Source organism: Vulpes vulpes, chromosome 4 (assembly GCF_048418805.1).
Source record: "Vulpes vulpes isolate BD-2025 chromosome 4, VulVul3, whole genome shotgun sequence".
Lineage (NCBI taxonomy): Eukaryota > Metazoa > Chordata > Mammalia > Carnivora > Canidae > Vulpes > Vulpes vulpes.
The window spans coordinates 127,309,993-127,326,960 of record NC_132783.1 but is presented as its reverse complement, the minus strand read 5'-3'; the positions used below and the strand labels follow the sequence as shown (position 1 = coordinate 127,326,960).

Below are 16,968 nucleotides of genomic sequence, written 5' to 3'. Positions count from 1 at the left end.
ATAGATCACATAACTAATTATAAAAGCTTAAACTGTAAAACTTATAGAGAAAATATAGAAAATCTTTCTGATCTTGGAGTAAGCAGATTTCTCAGCACACAAAAAGCACAATCATATATATATACATACACACACACATTTACACATAATGTATGTATATATATAAATTGGACTTCATCAAAATTTTAAAATTCTGCTCTTCCAAAGTTATCATTAAGAAAACAAAAATGCAAACCACAGATGGGGATAAAATATTTACAATGCAAATATCTCATAAAGTTTTTATCCAGAATAGAGAAAAAGTTCTTACAGTTCAACAATTAGTTAACCCAAATAAAAAATCAGCAAAATATTTGAAGAGGTACGTCCCAAAATACATACAAATGTCAAGTAAGCATATGAAAAATGTTTAACATCAGCATATGTATATTATGCATATTAGAACAAGGAGATATACTACCCATCCACCAATGTGGTTAAAATGAAAAACAATGACAATATCAAGCATTGACAAGGATACGGAGCAACTGAATACTTTTAAAAATACACTGCTTGTCAGAATGCAAAATGGCACAAATACTTTGGAAAAGTTTCACAGTTTCCCCTAAAGTTACACATATACAACTTACCATAAAACTCAACAATCCCTGGACACCTGGGTGGCTCAGCAGCTGAGCTCCTGCCTTCATCTCAGGGTGTGATCCTGGGGTCCAGCGATGGAGTCCCACATCGGACTCCCCACGGGGAGCCTGCTTTTCCCTCTGCCTATGTCTCTGCCTCTCTGTGTCTCCCATGAATAAATAAATAAAATCCTTAAAAAAAAAAAAAAAGACTCAACAATCGTATCTCCAGGTATTTCACCAACAGAAATGAAAACACATATCCACACACAGACCTGCGACATATGCATATAGCAGCTTTATTCATAAGAAACCAAAATTTAGATGTTCAACAACCTAGATATCCATCAACATACATGAATAGCTATAAATTGTAGTTTAACTGTACAACATAATAATATTCAGCAATAAAAAATAAAACATATTGCTGATATACACAACGAGTCTTGTCAAGATGACTCTTGACATGGATGGATTTCTGAAGCATTATGCTGAGCTAAAAGTGTCAGACACTGAGTAAATACTGTGATTTATTTGAAATTCTAGAAAAGTCAAATCTAATTTTTAATCACATAAAGTCATCAGTAGTTGAACAGTGCTGGTTGTTGGGGTGGAGGGGAACTCATTGCAAGTGGGCATTACAGGCTTTTTCGCACGATGGAAATATTCTACATCTTGATAGAAATGGTGATTGTGTGGTTGTTCACATTTGTTAAAACTCCTCAAACTGTAAATTTATAATACAGGGTGCATTTTATTATATGTAAATTACACTCTTAAGAAAGTTGACAAAGTGGGAAGAAAATATGATTCATTTTACAGTCATTCCTTCTAATTAAATCTAGAGTTAATACTGTGATCTTCCACATTCAGGGTATCCTTTTGGGTACTCTGAACAAATGTTTACATATTGTCTTGTAATTGATATTATCCATTTCCAATAGAATTTCCATGACTTACAAAACTAGAAAAAAATTCCCAATTTGGTTTTTTAATTTATCTCATGCTTACTTTGAGATATAATTTTCACTATTTTTGTTGGAGTTTGAGGAAATCAAGAAATAATACTTCCTGTCCCCTCCTAACTTCTGAGCCACTTGAGAGACCAAGCCAGACTAATGGACATTCAGTATATCAGATTTATTGCTGAAGGGTCTAGGTTAAAGGATGTAATTTAGGTTTGTACCAATAATGGCCACCTAATATCTAACCCAAAATTAGACAGATCTGCTCACCAAGGAATGGGCAGTCCTCCTATACAGGATTCCATGCTTAATGGATGTGTAAAGAAACACCTAGCAAGAAAGCCATCTCTACCCTTTGTCTTCCCAACAAAATGTCAACATTTCTCAACCTGTTTTCTACCTTGGCAAACACAGCAGGTTCACATCCAACACATGTTAAGGCACAATTCATGGTATACCAGTCATAGGGCTACCCCTTCCCTTGCATTCAAGTGGGCATATTTAATTGCAAGTGACTAAAGTGACATACTTCATTTTAATTTACTCTGGTAATGAATCAATCACTTATAAATTTCTGTATTTTATTACTGAACACTTACTTTCCCAATCCTAAACAAACACTTACTTTCCCAATCCTAAAATGTCATCAGTTACAAAGTATACACCATTGGCTTAATAAAAATCTCTCTGGAAAAAAATATATTTAATATACCAGTTGATTTTAAGATAGTCATAGAACTGGTTCTTGTGTCAACTCACAACTCATGTAGATACACGTTGTCATGAAATCAAAGCTCAGAGTGGCTGGTCCAGAGTCAATTTAGAAAGGCTACTGGCTCACAAAGTCTGAAATTTTTAAGAAAAAATTTTTTGAGAAAATTTTCTTACTGCTGGGAAAGGCAGTGAAACAAGCTTTTGACATCATTACATAAAGCATAATTTTCAAACTGAGGCTATGGTGGTCAGTTATTATCATGGCAACTCTAGCTTTCTCTGATAAAACTTCTTTTCTTCACTATAGTTTTATCATAATATCAATTTAAAGCTCCTTATACTAAGACTGCTACCATAAATTCTGTACCTAGGCCCCAACTACAGTAGATCTGGGTTCTGTGATCTATACCTTGCATGACTTCAATGTTTGTGTAGTATTTGTTAGCACATTTAAGATAAATACTCTATAATCTAAAAACCTACTGTCTAGAGAATAATATATGGATTCTCAAATTATCAGGCATGATCTGGATGTGTGGTGTTCTGACTAGTGAGTGTTTATGCCATACAATTTTCAAATAAGAATAATACAAATTATATTCAATACAGTGTTTAATGTTATTTCAGAAGGTATATTAAACATCTTTAATTATATCACTATCATGAATATCAACTATTTTTCTTTCAGATTCAGAAGTATTTGGTATTGTAGTTAACAAGCTTACCAAATGTCTGTGTAGCAGTATCCACATCCTTATAAAATGATATATGTATTTTTCTCTCCATGCGTAGAAGAGTGTTAGCTGAGCATCTTCTGGGGCATGTCTAAATGAGATGCCTTCCTTCTTCATAGTTCATTTTTCCTTTTTCCCTTCCATTTTATGTCTTCCTCCTTATGTCTTACATCTGAACAAGAAAGAGACTAATCTGGCCTACCAATATCAATACAGCATAAACACTGTGTTCCTTAGTAGAATCTAGTGGTTACATGCCCTCCATCCTGGGTCTTGCCTCTTTTAGAATTAAGGCATAGACTTTATGACAAAAATAACTCCAACTGATAACCATTGTCCTATAATATCAAAAGTAGTGACTCCTCACTTTCAGATAAATATTAGAAAGTTTTCCTACCTTCTTAAAATCAGGAGAAACTGAGGTTAAATATCTCTAAACTAATTAAAGTTCTTCATAGATATAGCTAACATTTACTGAGTACATCCTATGCAAGATATCATATAAGGTGCTTTACATATTTTATTCTCACATAACAAAGAAATTAAATCAATCTAATTTTTCAAAAGCTAACAATACAAAGAGGCAAATCTTTAAAATGCAGGAAAAAATATTTATTCACAAATTACATGATAAACAAAAACCCAATACTCAAAACAACATACTAAAGAGTGAATGCTCACTTCTGTAGATGCCAAAGTATCTACTTTGGGAGAATATTCTTTATTAAACAAAATAAAATGTAATGAACATTTGTTTTTTAGATTACTTTAAAACCAATCTCTCTAACCAGAGCTAACTTTTTGATGTAAATTTGGGGAAAAATACAATACTCTGGGGGAAAAAAGAGGTAAACATTCCACTACAGGAAAAAATGTTTAAATCATCTCAGAAGGTAGGGGATGGGCTAAATAGGTGATATGTCTAAGGAGGGCACTTGATATGATGAGCACTGGATGTTGTATGTAAGTGATGAACTGCTGAATTCCACTCCTGAAACCAGTATTACACTGCATGTCAACTAACTAGAATTTAAGTAAAAATTTAAAAAGGAAAAAAAGATCATCTTGGAAAAATGTAGCACATTACTCACATGCTCCGACAGGTTAAGGTAAGACTCCTTAAAATAGCTTACTTTCATTTCTAGCAAGGATAAAATTAATCTTCCAGCAATAATAGCTTCCTGAGTCTCAGAAGTAACAGTACCCAGTAGTCTATATAATTGTACCACAATATATGTAGTATAAAAATAATTCACATTAGTAATGACAGTTTTGATTTGTGAATATGACTGTGGCTTTCAATGACATATTTCTTTATATATATACCCTTGTCTATTCATGGGATTTCACCATAAGTCATGTTTTAGGTTCTATGTATTGTGCCTAAGTTATGCACTCACTGGCACTCATTAACATCTCTACTTTCTTATTTTTAGAAAGATATAATCTAGCTATTTAAAATTGTAATTGTAATTTAATTGAGTAGTTCCCAAAAAGTTATCTAGAAAAGGACTTCCAAGCGGAAAGTTATAAGCAAAAGATAAGTTATTTTCAGAGTTTCTAAGATTTTAAAAATAAGGAGAAAATACTGCTTTTGACTGGGACAATGCAGCAGTACAATTTGTTATGACACATGTATAAGAGCCATTCGTTTTTTAAAAATGCACATCTCAAACATGACTCACTTGTGGTAAGGAACACTATCTACTTTAACAACTAAGAAAGTAAAACTGTCATTCTGACATTTATCAGTATTTCACATATCTAATACTGAAGGGGGCAACTATCACTGTCATAATAATTTTAAAGTCAAAAAATACACAGAATTAAGAGAAACTTCAGAAAATGTTTAGAATGTACACATGCATGCATTTTCAGCCAAACTTTCAAAGATTCCACATGTAACCAAATGACAATTTTGAAACAAAATGAATCTCAAAAATATTCAAGCTTTGTGGCGGACTTACTCTAATGCAACCAGAAAAATAGAAGGGTGAATAGTAAGAGCAGTATATTTCTAAGCAGGGAAAGAAATCACCAACTTCCTTTATCATGAAACAAAAGTCAGAGTCAACATTTTAATAACACTGGCCATCAAGTTATTCGCTACTAGAGAATTCACTTTTCAAGTTGTGTCTTCAAAATGCATCCACTTATATTTTTGGATTAAATTAAGTTTATGAATCAAAAGCCACTGGACTCAGAACTCTAATCTTAAGAGGTTGAAATCCTAACTTATCAAAGCATAGTCCAAACACTATACAGTAAGTCTACCTTTTAGTTTTTATATGTCTCAGCTGCAAAACTCATTTTACAAACAGGAGTTTTGCTCGGTTTCTCCACAGTAAACATCTCTATGCCTAAAATTTTAAGTGGCAATCAAAAAGACAGACTCAAAGGATTCCTGCTATTTCATCGGGCTTTGATAAAAACAGAGCCATCTGGTGGGGTAGCACCGTCTTCCTTTTCGGTGACCGTTTCTACAGTCCCAGAAGCTGACACAATAACCATTGTTTTATTTGCTGGAACCGTCTTCTGTTTCTCAGCAATTGCCGCACAAACAGCAACAATCTCATCACTTTCAAAGTCATAGTCAGGAATCGACTTGGGTGAGAAATGTGTTCCTTCTGATGATGCTTCACACTTTTTAATCTTCTGTGCTACCTTCTGCTGCTCCTGTAGTGTTCTTGCCCAAGAAAGGTCTTCTTTCCATATTTCAGGGTTCATTGGATAGATGTGAAGGGCGACCTGAAAACTTCGAATTGCCTAGGGGGGATTTAAAAAAAAATCAGTTTTTTAATTTGTTTTGTTTTTTTAAAAAAATGAGTGGATTGATATAATCCACAATATCTATCTACCTTCTTAAAATATATACACATATATTTGTATATATTTTTTAAAACACAATGTTTCTAAGGATAGAAATTAGGGCTGGGTCCTAAACACTGGATGATGATTAAGATGAAAAAAAAGAAGTTAAAAAAGTGTGAAAGAAAGTGCCTGACAAATTGCTGCTGAGGACTCCAAATCCATTGAAGTACAGGTAACATTATTATAGTTCAAGATAAGGCAAGTGCATTGTTCTGCTTCTGCAGACCAGCAGACATAAGAATCTAGAGGTTTCTTGGTTAAACCATGATCAGGAAGGTACCAAGAATGCCCACCTTTGAAGACAAGAGCTTAGATCCAAATAACGCTAACATGTATTGACTGTCACAAGAGACAAGAAAGGACATTAAAGAATGATAAAAGGGTCAATTCACACCAGGAAGATGTAACCATTATGTGTCTCTCATGAATAAATGAATAAAATCTAAATAAATAAATATTTTTATTATTTATTTATTTATTTATTTATTTATTTATCATCATTACTCTCCCATATTCTACTTTCTTCCTTCCTCTACATAATCTATTAGTGGTTTTGTCTCCATGAGATACTGGTATCACTTTATAATGTGGGAAATTTAATGCTGCAAAAAATTAACTTAAAAATCGCTTTCTTTATATTTGAATGTTTACCAAATGCCATTTAAAAAACTTTTCATAGACAGCCCAGGTGGCTCAGAGGTTTAGTGCTGCCTTCAGCCCAGGACCTGATCCTGGAGACCCAGGATCGAGTCCCACGTCGGGCTCCCTGCATGGAGCCTGCTTCTCCCTCTGCCTGTGTCTCTGCCTCTCTCATTTTCTCTCTCTCTCTCGTCTGTCTCTCATAAATAAATAAATAAATAAATAAATAAATAAATAAATAAATAAATAAATAAATAAATAAATAAAATCTTTAAAAATATTTTCATGATGTCGGGGGGGATCCCTGGGTGGCTCAGAGGTTTGGCGCCTGCCTTTGGCTCAGCGCACGGTCCTAGAGTCCCGGAATCGGGTTCCGCGTCAGGCTCCCAGCATGGAGCCTGCTTCTCCGTCTGCCTATGTCTCTGCCTCTCTCTCTCTATGTCTATCATAAATAAACCTTTAAAAAAATGTTTTCATGATGTCTAATAACAAAACAAATTATTTTTAAAAAATATTTTATTTCTCTATTTTGGGGTCAAAGGGAGGGAATCTCAAGCAGGCATCCCACTGAGCATGAAGCCCAACATGGGGCTCAATCTCACAACCCATAAGATCATGACCTAAGCCAAAACCAGGAGTCAGATGCTTTAACTGACTGAGCCAACTCGGGGTGCCTTTTTTCAGGCACCCCCTGAAAAAAATATTCTGCCTCTAATATAATTGATGTTTACAATAGAAAAGGATGTTCAGTAATAACTTTGGCCTGTGTTTATGGCTTAATACCTTTAAGAGGTAATTTGCTATTTACTCTTTGCATAGGTGTAGTTCAGCTAATCAAAACAGGTCAGAATAAAATTTCATCATTATAATAATCTGACTTCCTTACCAGGACTATCTCTCCTAATCCAAGCTGAGCACGTCCCAAAGTCTGCCAAGACTCCCATGAATGTGGATTTCTCTGGACAGCCATTTCGGCTGCATGTACTGCTGGGAACATTTCATGAAGAGACATGAGGACCTAGAGCCAAATAAAAGAAACAAAACCTGTCAGTAATATTCACAAATTAGTGAACTACTAATGAATAACCATATGCAAACTTTTTCATTTAAAAAAATTTTTAGTCTGGTAAATATAGTGGTTCAGTGGTTTTGATCCCCTTCTCTGCCATTCAGGATCAGGATGAATATATATTCTTCTTATTTCTAAAATAACTATGAAAATATAAATTATCCCTTTTCAGTTATTGAACTCTGTTGTCCATCTGGTTAAAAAGGTGGTCATGATCTTGCTATGGTGGCTCAGAGACATGAGAATTCTTAATTCCACTTCTGATTATTCTATTTACAATGTGGTTTTCAGGGGACCCCAGGTCTTAATGTTAAACGAGGTAAATTTAAATTTGTTCAACCACCCATCCTATGAACATCTTCATGGTACAGAAATCATTTAAACACTCCCTAGGCCTCCCCACAACTGGGTTTTTCAAACCATACAAAGCAGAAAAATAGGGAGTTCCAGAACTTTCTACTTCAGTCTATGGGAAAGGGCTAGATTTTATCTATCATCTTTAAAACCATTCACATTTCACAAAATTTGTAACACAACTATCATTATCAGGTTACAAATTAAACTATTTATTTCAAACTATTTATTTCATTTTAGTTCACCAGAAATACTGCCTTTAATATATACATAGTCAAGACTGAGAATTAAAGACTTAACCAAATGAAGGTCCTCAGAGCACTTCATTCAATGAACATAATTTACTTGCGGTTTTCTTGGCTAAATTAAAACCAAAGCTGATAAAGAATGTGCCTTATGTTTGAGATCATCATCTGAAAGTATCTGTAAGGTGTGCAGATCAAGGCTGAATTGCAATTATTGTCTGCCAAAAATATATTTGATATTCCGTTAAAGATTTCAAAGTCTTTTGGATAATTTTAATCCAAGTGCTCAGGGATTTTCTTTATAGACTTTCCCACAAAATATTAGACATGTATTTTTTTAATTCAAATGTTATTTTTAAACTATTAATAAATTGAGTCTATTCTGACCTTTTGCCAAGGAGTAGGTCATTTTCAGAGAGATACCATCATTCAGAGTCCAATCCATCCTCATTCTAAAGAAACAAAGCTACTGCTCAGTCCACTACCATTTATTTCCAAGGAAAGCAAACATATTTATTTAAGAAATCACCAGTGACTTCCTCAAAGATAGTCATCTGTTCATATCTTACCACAGGTTGAAATAAGTTAACATCATTGTGAAAATAAATGACTTTCTAATTTCATGCAAAAGACAGAGCCATAAATGATACACCAATAATATTTTATCACCCAGGGCCATCAATAATAATACGGTAACATATTTGGAAAGGAAATGTTGAAAAAATTTGAAAAAGACATACTTGAGAATTATAATGGAAAGAAATGCTATTTTGGCTTATTACTGCTCAACAAACACATGAACACAATAGAGTGAGATTTCATAAGGAAAGCGAAATTCTTCATAATCATTACCTGTGACTTCATCTCATACAGGGTAGCATCATCTGGGGTTAACTGCAGCGCTTCATCCCATTTTTGAATTGCCTCTCGGTATCTGTGGTTAAGTCACATTAGTATCATATTTTCAGTAAGCCCTTGAGAGTACATGACCAAATTTTAAAATCAAGTACTAAGGAATAATTGTAGATCAAAAAATAACTCTATTCAAGAACTAATGACAATAATAATGTTACAAAAGCAAGAAAAATGAAGAGATAAAGGGAAAGGACAGAAAAAGAGAAAAAGACAAATGCAAATAAAAGAGATCCTAGAAATCTTTTTCCAGGGACGCCTGAGTGGCTCAGCAGTTGAGCATCTGCCTTTGGCTCAGGGTGTGATCCTGGGGTCTGGGATCAAGTCCTGCATCAGCCTCCTTGTAGGGAGCCTGCTTCTCTCTCTGCCTGTGTCTGCCTCTCTCTCCCTCTGTGTCTCTCATGAATAAATAAATACAATCTTTAAAAATTAAAAAAAAAAAAGAAAGAAATCTTTCTCCAATTTTATGTTCTGGGCTGAGAAATCACCACCAAAATTTCCCTTTTCATCAACCTCAATGTCTGCAAATGGCCCACACGTTAGATGTAGTGCAAAGGACTTTGCCGAAGAATTTACAATCCAGTTGCAATCCTGGGCTCTACTCAAGCAATCCAGCTGACACAGAACATGAAAAAGCTGCCTGGTAATTGTGTAAAGACTTTTAAGTTCTGGGGCAACTGGGTGGCTCGGCTGAGTGTCTGACTCTTGATTTTGGCTCAGGTCATGATCTCAGGGTCATAGGAGTGAGCCCTGCATCAGGCTCCATGCTCAGTGAGGAGTCTGCTTAAGATTCCCTCCTCCTCTGCCCCTTTCTTGCACCACCCCCAGCTCATACTTTCTCTCCCTCTAAAATAAATAAATAAATAAATCTTGAAAAAAATAAAAAATTCTTCAGTTTTAAGTTTCCTCATATGTACATTCCATGAGCTCAGGCACTGACTTTTCATCACTATTCACACATGTACTTATAAAAAATGGGTCAAATGAATGAAAAACAGTTTAGAGATGGTGATTTCCACTACCACCTTTTTTTTTTTTTTTAAGATTTATTTATTTATTCATGAGAGACACAGAGGGAAAGAGAGGCAGAGACACATGCAGAGGGAGAAGCAGGCTCCCCTCCCCACAGGGAGCCCGATGCAGGACTTGATCCTGGATCCCGGGATCATGACCTGAGCGGAAGGCAGCTGCCCAACTGCTGAGCCACCCAGGCATCCCTACACTACGACCTTTTCACTGACATCCTCCTAGTTAGGTTTTTCTTATAAAAGCTCCAGAGTCAACTAACATCCCCACGAAGTTGTGCCACAGGTACCTCAAACTCATTCTGCCTAAAACTGATCTTAGCATATTACATGCCAAATCTGCAGAAGCACTGAAACACTTTCTTTTTTAAATAAAATTAAGGAAGGACTAAGTCCTACGTGTTGTCCAAAGCAGTCATTTTCACAGGATCCTTCACAAGTGGTTAACTCATGTGTACTCGAATATTTCTAGAAAGAGAAAGTTCTATTTACCAAAATGTTTTCCATTATAATGAGTTGAAACTTTCTATTCTGTATCTTTCCCCTAATGCTACTAATTCTGCTTTCTAGAACTAAACAGAAAACATATAATCTACTAGTTTTATTTTTATTTATTTATTTTTTAAAGATTTTATTTATTTATTCACGAGAGACAAAGAGAGAGAGGGAGGCAGAGACACAGGCCAAGGGAGAAGCAGGCTCCACGCAGGGAGCCTAATGTGGGACTCGATCCCGGGTCTCCAGGATCACACCCTGGGTCAAAGGTGGGGCCAAACTGCTGAGCCACGGGGGCTGCCCAATCTACTAATTTTAATTCTTGGCTACACCAGAATAATCTAGGGAGTTCTAGAAGGGAAGAAATATACAACACAACACACATAACACACACAGCTGGTCCCTGCCTCAACTCATCCAAAACAGATATTCTCAGAAGAGGGCCTAGGCATCTATATTTTTTTGAACCAGGTAATGTTAACATAATAAACACCAAGGTCGTGAACCATTGATAATATCTTTCATAGTGAATTAAGCCCTATCATGTGCTATTTTCTCTTGAGTTACGCATTGTTACCTGTTTTCCAGACCCTTCATTTCCTCTGTATGTTTTCTTCTACATCATTTCCTACTGAATATGGGAAGATCCAAACCAAACATAACCACCAAAGTGTGGGCTAACATGCACTGAATATTATTTAAACAGAGGGCAGTGAAATAAAGAAATAAAGGCAAAATTTGGTAGAAAATACAAAGTTGAAGAACATAAAAAAGCACATTGTTTCCACCTTGCTAGACAGTTCCTTGATTAGCAAGGAACACAAATGGGCAGTGCCATTTTCCAGGGTCTTACCTTATCTTGGCAAATGACAAATGGGCTACAGATACCTGAAAATAAGTTTGCCACAGAGCCAACTCCCTGGCTAGCAGCAGGGTGAGGGTGGACATGGTGGGAATGTATTTTACAGGACACCTTGGCTGCCATTAAGGCTGTAGCAGTAGCTATTGCTATTTTGTAGTAGCAGGCTATATGGAACCATATGCTTCACACTCACCCTGCAAAACCCGCAAAAGCTGGCAGTCTTTGTTTCCAGGCAAACCAAGTCTAAATATGCAGAGATGGCTATCAGACTTACTGCCTGGACCATGGTTAATATCTTCTTCCCTAACAGGGGCCCCTGCTAGGTACTGAAGAGATAACTATTTGAACACTATGTTTAATTCTCCATGAAAGACTACTAGAATTTTAGGAACACAGTGTGATCATTATTCACCTCATTTTTATGAGGTGCTACCACAATGCTGTATGTTTCTCCCTACTTCTGCCTGCATCAACACTATTCTTTTTTTTTTTTTTTTAATTTTAGGTATTTAACATACAGTGCAATATTGATTTTTGGAGTAGAATTCGGTGATTCATCACTTACAAACAAAACCCAGTGCTCATCATCAAAGTACCCTCCTTAATCCTCATCACCTACTTGGTCCATCCCCCCACTCACCTCCCTGCATCAACTCTCAGTTTTTTCTCTGTCATTAGGAGTCTCTTATGGCTTATTTCTCTCTTCTTTTTTTCTTTTCCCCCTTTTAATATGTCCATCTGTTTTCTTTCTTAAATTCCACGTATGAGTGAGATTGTATGGTACTTGTCTTTCTCTGACTTACTTCACTTAGCATAACACATTTTAGTTCAAGCATGTGACTCTTGATCTCAGGGTTGTGAGTTCGAGCCCCACACTGGGTAAAGAGATTGTTTAAAAATAAATCTTTAAAAAAAAAAAACCTTTTAAATTACAAATTATTTCTAGGCTGTTTAATCCTCTAAAAATAAGCTTACATGTTTAACAACTAAAATTGTACTTTTAAAATATTTATTTTTGGGGATCCCTGGGTGGCTCAGTGGTTTGGCATCTGCCTTTGGCCCAGGGCATAATCCTGGAGTCCCGGGATCGAGTTCTGCGTCGGGCTCCCTGCATGGAGCCTGCTTCTCCCTCTGCCTGTGTCTCTGCCTCTCTCTCTCTCTCTCTCTCTCTCTCTCTCATGAATAAATTTTTTAAAAAATTTATTTTTAGTCTTACAGAAAAGAGGGAAAAATCCTTATAACGAAACACAAAGCAAAAGCAAGCCTCTCATGTCCTCTCTCCTCACTCTAGTCTTCAAAATACATGCATATAAACATGCACGTTTAAAAGCTCTACTTCAATGAACAATTACTTTCAATCTAAGCTGTGTAAACAACAAAAGAATATGTACATGAACACTCTTTTCAAACCCTTATGAAGGACAGAGAATTTTTTCTCCTCCAAAAAGTTTAAAAACACACACACACACATACACAAAACCCTTAGAAATAAAAATGACAAACCTGTAAACAAATGCTGGTGAGGAAAAATATCAGCTCACATCCACATGACCTCTAAAACCCATCTGTCATTTGGAACACTATATCCAAAAAAGGGGAAAGTATGCTTTTTTACTTTTTAGAGAAAGAGAACACACTGGATGGGGTGGGGAGGGGGCGGTGACAGAGGGGTTGTGAGACAGAGAATATTAAGCAGACTAGCACTGAGCACGGAGCCAGATGCTGGACTCGATCTTACAACTCTGAGAGTACAACCTGAGCTGAAACCAAGAGTCGGACACTTAACCACCTGTGCCACCCAGGCTCCCCGAAATATGTTTTTTTAAATGCACATCCAGTTTGACCCACCAATTCCATTTCTATAAATCTCCGTTTTGAAGTGGCCTGTGTACGTACACACTATTATCACTGAAAGGATAGTCACTGTACCATTTGTAAAAATTAAAGATAAAAAGATCCTTTCTTAAAAGAGAGATGGCAAGATACATTTAATACATCATGCAATGAAATGCCAGTATCCCCTCATATCTAAATCTTTCTGGTTCCTGGTTTTAAAAAGTAAGAGTCTGGATAGTAAGAGATCGACTAGATAAGTCTTTTTTTTTTAAAGGCAGTTCCACGCATAATAATACAAAACAATCTCTAAGATATATTAAGTAAAAAAGGCAAGGGAAACGGTGTATATATTTAGAATGTTACCACTTATGACGTTTAAAGAAATAACAGGTCCACATGCTTATAAATCTAAAGATTATCTGCGGCAAGATATCAAGGAATTGGTAACTGGTCACATGTGGGAAAGTGAACTCATAGATCAGAGGACAAGAGTGAGGGCAAAATGTACTTTTCATTGTATATCCTTTGTTATTATTGCATTTGCCTTTTAAAATCATATGAATACAGGGTTGCCTGGGTGGCTCAATTGGTTAATTGTCTGACTCTTGATCTTGGCTCAGGTCTTGATCTCACAGTGTTGAGTTCAAGGCTCACACTGGACTCCAAAGAGTCTATTTAAAAAAAAAAAGAAAAAAAGTAAAATCATGTGCATGTGTGTTGTTCTTTTCATTAAAAATTGTACCAATAAGGTAAACAAATCATGGCCCTTGCTAATATTACACACACACACAGAGAAAGAGAATAAATGAGAAGGAAAAAAGATTCCAGGGCTGGAGTTTTCAAAATTCAGAAGTCATGCAGAGAAGAAAGGGCTAACAAAGACAGCTGAGAAGCAGAGAAAGAAAGGAAGAAGAAATTCAGGAGTGTATGTGATTTCATAGAAAACAAGAAGTGTGTCACAGAGAGTGACAGGTTGTACCTAAGGGAGAAGTAGTAACTAACGTGTATGTCAATGGGAGCACTGAGTGAAACAGCAGAAACCAGACTGAGGTGTGAGGTGGAAGGAAGAAAGGAGAGACAAGGACTGCAGACAACTCCCTGGGGGAAATTTTTCCGTGAATACCCAAGAGAGAAATGAGAAGATAACTGACCAGGATTATAAAATCAAGAGAAGGTTGACATATATCTCAAACACATGTCCAGACTGAACTCATTACCAGCTCCTAATCCAAACTTACTCTACCCTGGCAACCTTGGCTTGGAGAACAGCACCACCAAGTCATCTTTGATTATACTTTCCCTGGGTTACATGAGTCATCAATTCTCTCTCTGATTCACCCTTCAACCCACTGTTGCTGCTCCTATTTAGTGTGGTCAGCCTTCCTTGCTGGGATTATCAAAAATTCAATTAAGGTTTTCCTCTGGCCTCCTCTTGACTAGACTTCCATGGTTGGAACACTGTTCTGTTTGTCAGCTAATTCCAGTTTGTCTTTCCTGACTCCACTCTCATGCCCTTCCCTCCCAGAAATCATCTCAAACACTCTTCAATGGGTCTATTCCCCCATTTAATTAAATACTCTCCTTTTATATCATCTGAAGAACTTTCTAAATAGTCCTCTTGGGATCCCTGGGTGGCGCAGCGGTTTGGCGCCTGCCTTTGGCCCAGGGCGCGATCCTGGAGACCCGGGATCGAATCCCACATCAGGCTCCCGGTGCATGGAGCCTGCTTCTCCCTCCGCCTGTGTCTCTGCCTCTCTCTCTCTCTCTCTCTCTCTCTCTCTCTCTCTGTGACTATCATAAATAAATAAAAAAAAAAATTAAAAAATAAAATAAATAAATAAATAAATAGTCCTCTTTACTCCATATCAAAACAATTTCTCTCTGTGTCACCCACAAAAGATGCTTATGTAATATTTTCTTTGCAGCAATGGCTAACAAAAGCACTACATAAATGTTTTCTGAGTAAAAAAAAGATATAAGAAATTAATATACTATGCTATTTTGGGTGAGGAGAGCAGAATATAAATCAACAAATGTCAAATGATGTTGAATATAATTTTATCTTTGCTGAATTCGAAAGACTTAGATTTTACACAGCTTTAGAGTAAATTTTAATTATTTGTTCTAATTATTTAAGTTCTTGATAAAAAGAAAAGCTGATACACTAAAATACTAATAAACTCAAAAGCTTTATTCCAGATATAGTTGATTCTCATTTCCATAGTTATGTTCCACAAAGTTGTTGTAGAGACTTAATTTAGCAAATACTGAATCATTGCTCATAGGGAAAATACAGGGTTAAGTTCCTGCAAGTGGCTGGTCATATTTTTATCAACTTATTAACATATAGCCTTGTTTTATGTGTTTCTGTTTAAAGACATCTTATTAGGGGCCCCTGGGTGGCTCAGTGGTTGAGCATCTGCCTTTGGCTCAAGTCGTGATCCCAGGGTCCTGGGATCAAGTCCCACCTGGGGCTCCCTGCAGAGAGCTCACTTCTCCCTCTGCCTATATCTCTGCCTCTCTGTGTATCTCTCATGAATAAATAAATAAATATTTAAAAATAAATAAAGACATCTTATTTAATAAATATTCCTGATTCATTAACACTGAACTCATGGCCAACAGCACTGTAACTCATGCCTGCACAAAGCTTACTGAACACACATATTTTCTCTATAAAAATCTGTGATCATTCACATCACGGCCTTCTTGTCCTTAGGAACAACAGATACACTTCTGAACTATACTTGGGCACCATTTTAAACAGCAAAATCACCAACAAAAGAACAAAAATGTAGAAAATATAACATTAGGCCACAAAAAGGGTGCCTGTTTACAGTATGGGAGCTGAAACAAGAAGGCAAAGTTCTTCACCTTGTGTAACTCACCTGGGAACATACGCAGCGGGCACTCAAATTTTTCTCAGCTCTTTGCATCTTCACTAATGATTGTAAAATCACCAGGAGCATTGATTTGGGGGTTATTAATATATTTTAGTGAGTGGGTAAACTCATAAATGCAGAATCCATGATACTTAAGCAGAAATGCTATAGGATTTTTTCTGTGTCAAGTAAAATGAAACTAGTCACAAATGAGTATCACTTTCCACTAATACCATGTCAGATTTCTATTTGATTTCTATCAATAATTTTACATCCTTATATGGAAACACCGAAACAAATTTAAAAGCTATTTCTATCCCATGTTGGGTGTAGAGATTACTCAAAGTTAAGTAGGCCTCATGCCCAGTGTGGGGCTTGAACTCACTATCCTGAGATTAAAAGCTGCATGCTCTACCGAATGAGCCAGCCAGGTACTTCCCCTCCCCTCAAAGCTATTTCTACACAGCTACATTTTTAGCAAATCCCTAGCTAATACTAACATTCATAATTTTATTTCTTCACTAAAAACTATGTTATCAAGAACTTTAAAGTTTACACCTTATTTTATATTATGTATCTAATAATATTTACAATAATTGTATCCAAAAATGTTTCATGATAAGATAACTTTTCTGGCTCAGTTTATATTTTCTTATTGGAAGTGGCTTTCCTTTGTTAAGGATATAATATTTGAAATTAAAGGCTTAGTTTACTCCTTGACTTTGTAAGAGCTTTCATATAGACA

The 16,968-nt window shown here is 36.1% G+C and overlaps 1 protein-coding gene across 4 annotated transcripts in view; it reads right to left on the bottom strand.

The window, feature by feature from the left end:
• Nucleotides 1-896: 896 nt before the first annotated feature.
• Nucleotides 897-16,968, bottom strand: part of TTC33 (tetratricopeptide repeat domain 33) — a 34,838-nt gene continuing 18,766 nt past the window's right edge. For all 4 annotated transcript variants that reach the window (XM_072757009.1, XM_072757011.1, XM_026016689.2 and 1 more), the window contains exons 3-5: nt 9,064-9,145; nt 7,430-7,561; nt 897-5,799 (exon numbers count right to left, since the gene is read on the bottom strand). In XM_072757009.1, the coding sequence (XP_072613110.1) occupies nt 5,446-5,799; nt 7,430-7,561; nt 9,064-9,145 (568 nt within the window). In that variant the 3' untranslated portion in view covers nt 897-5,445. The remainder of the gene's footprint in view (nt 5,800-7,429; nt 7,562-9,063; nt 9,146-16,968) is intronic.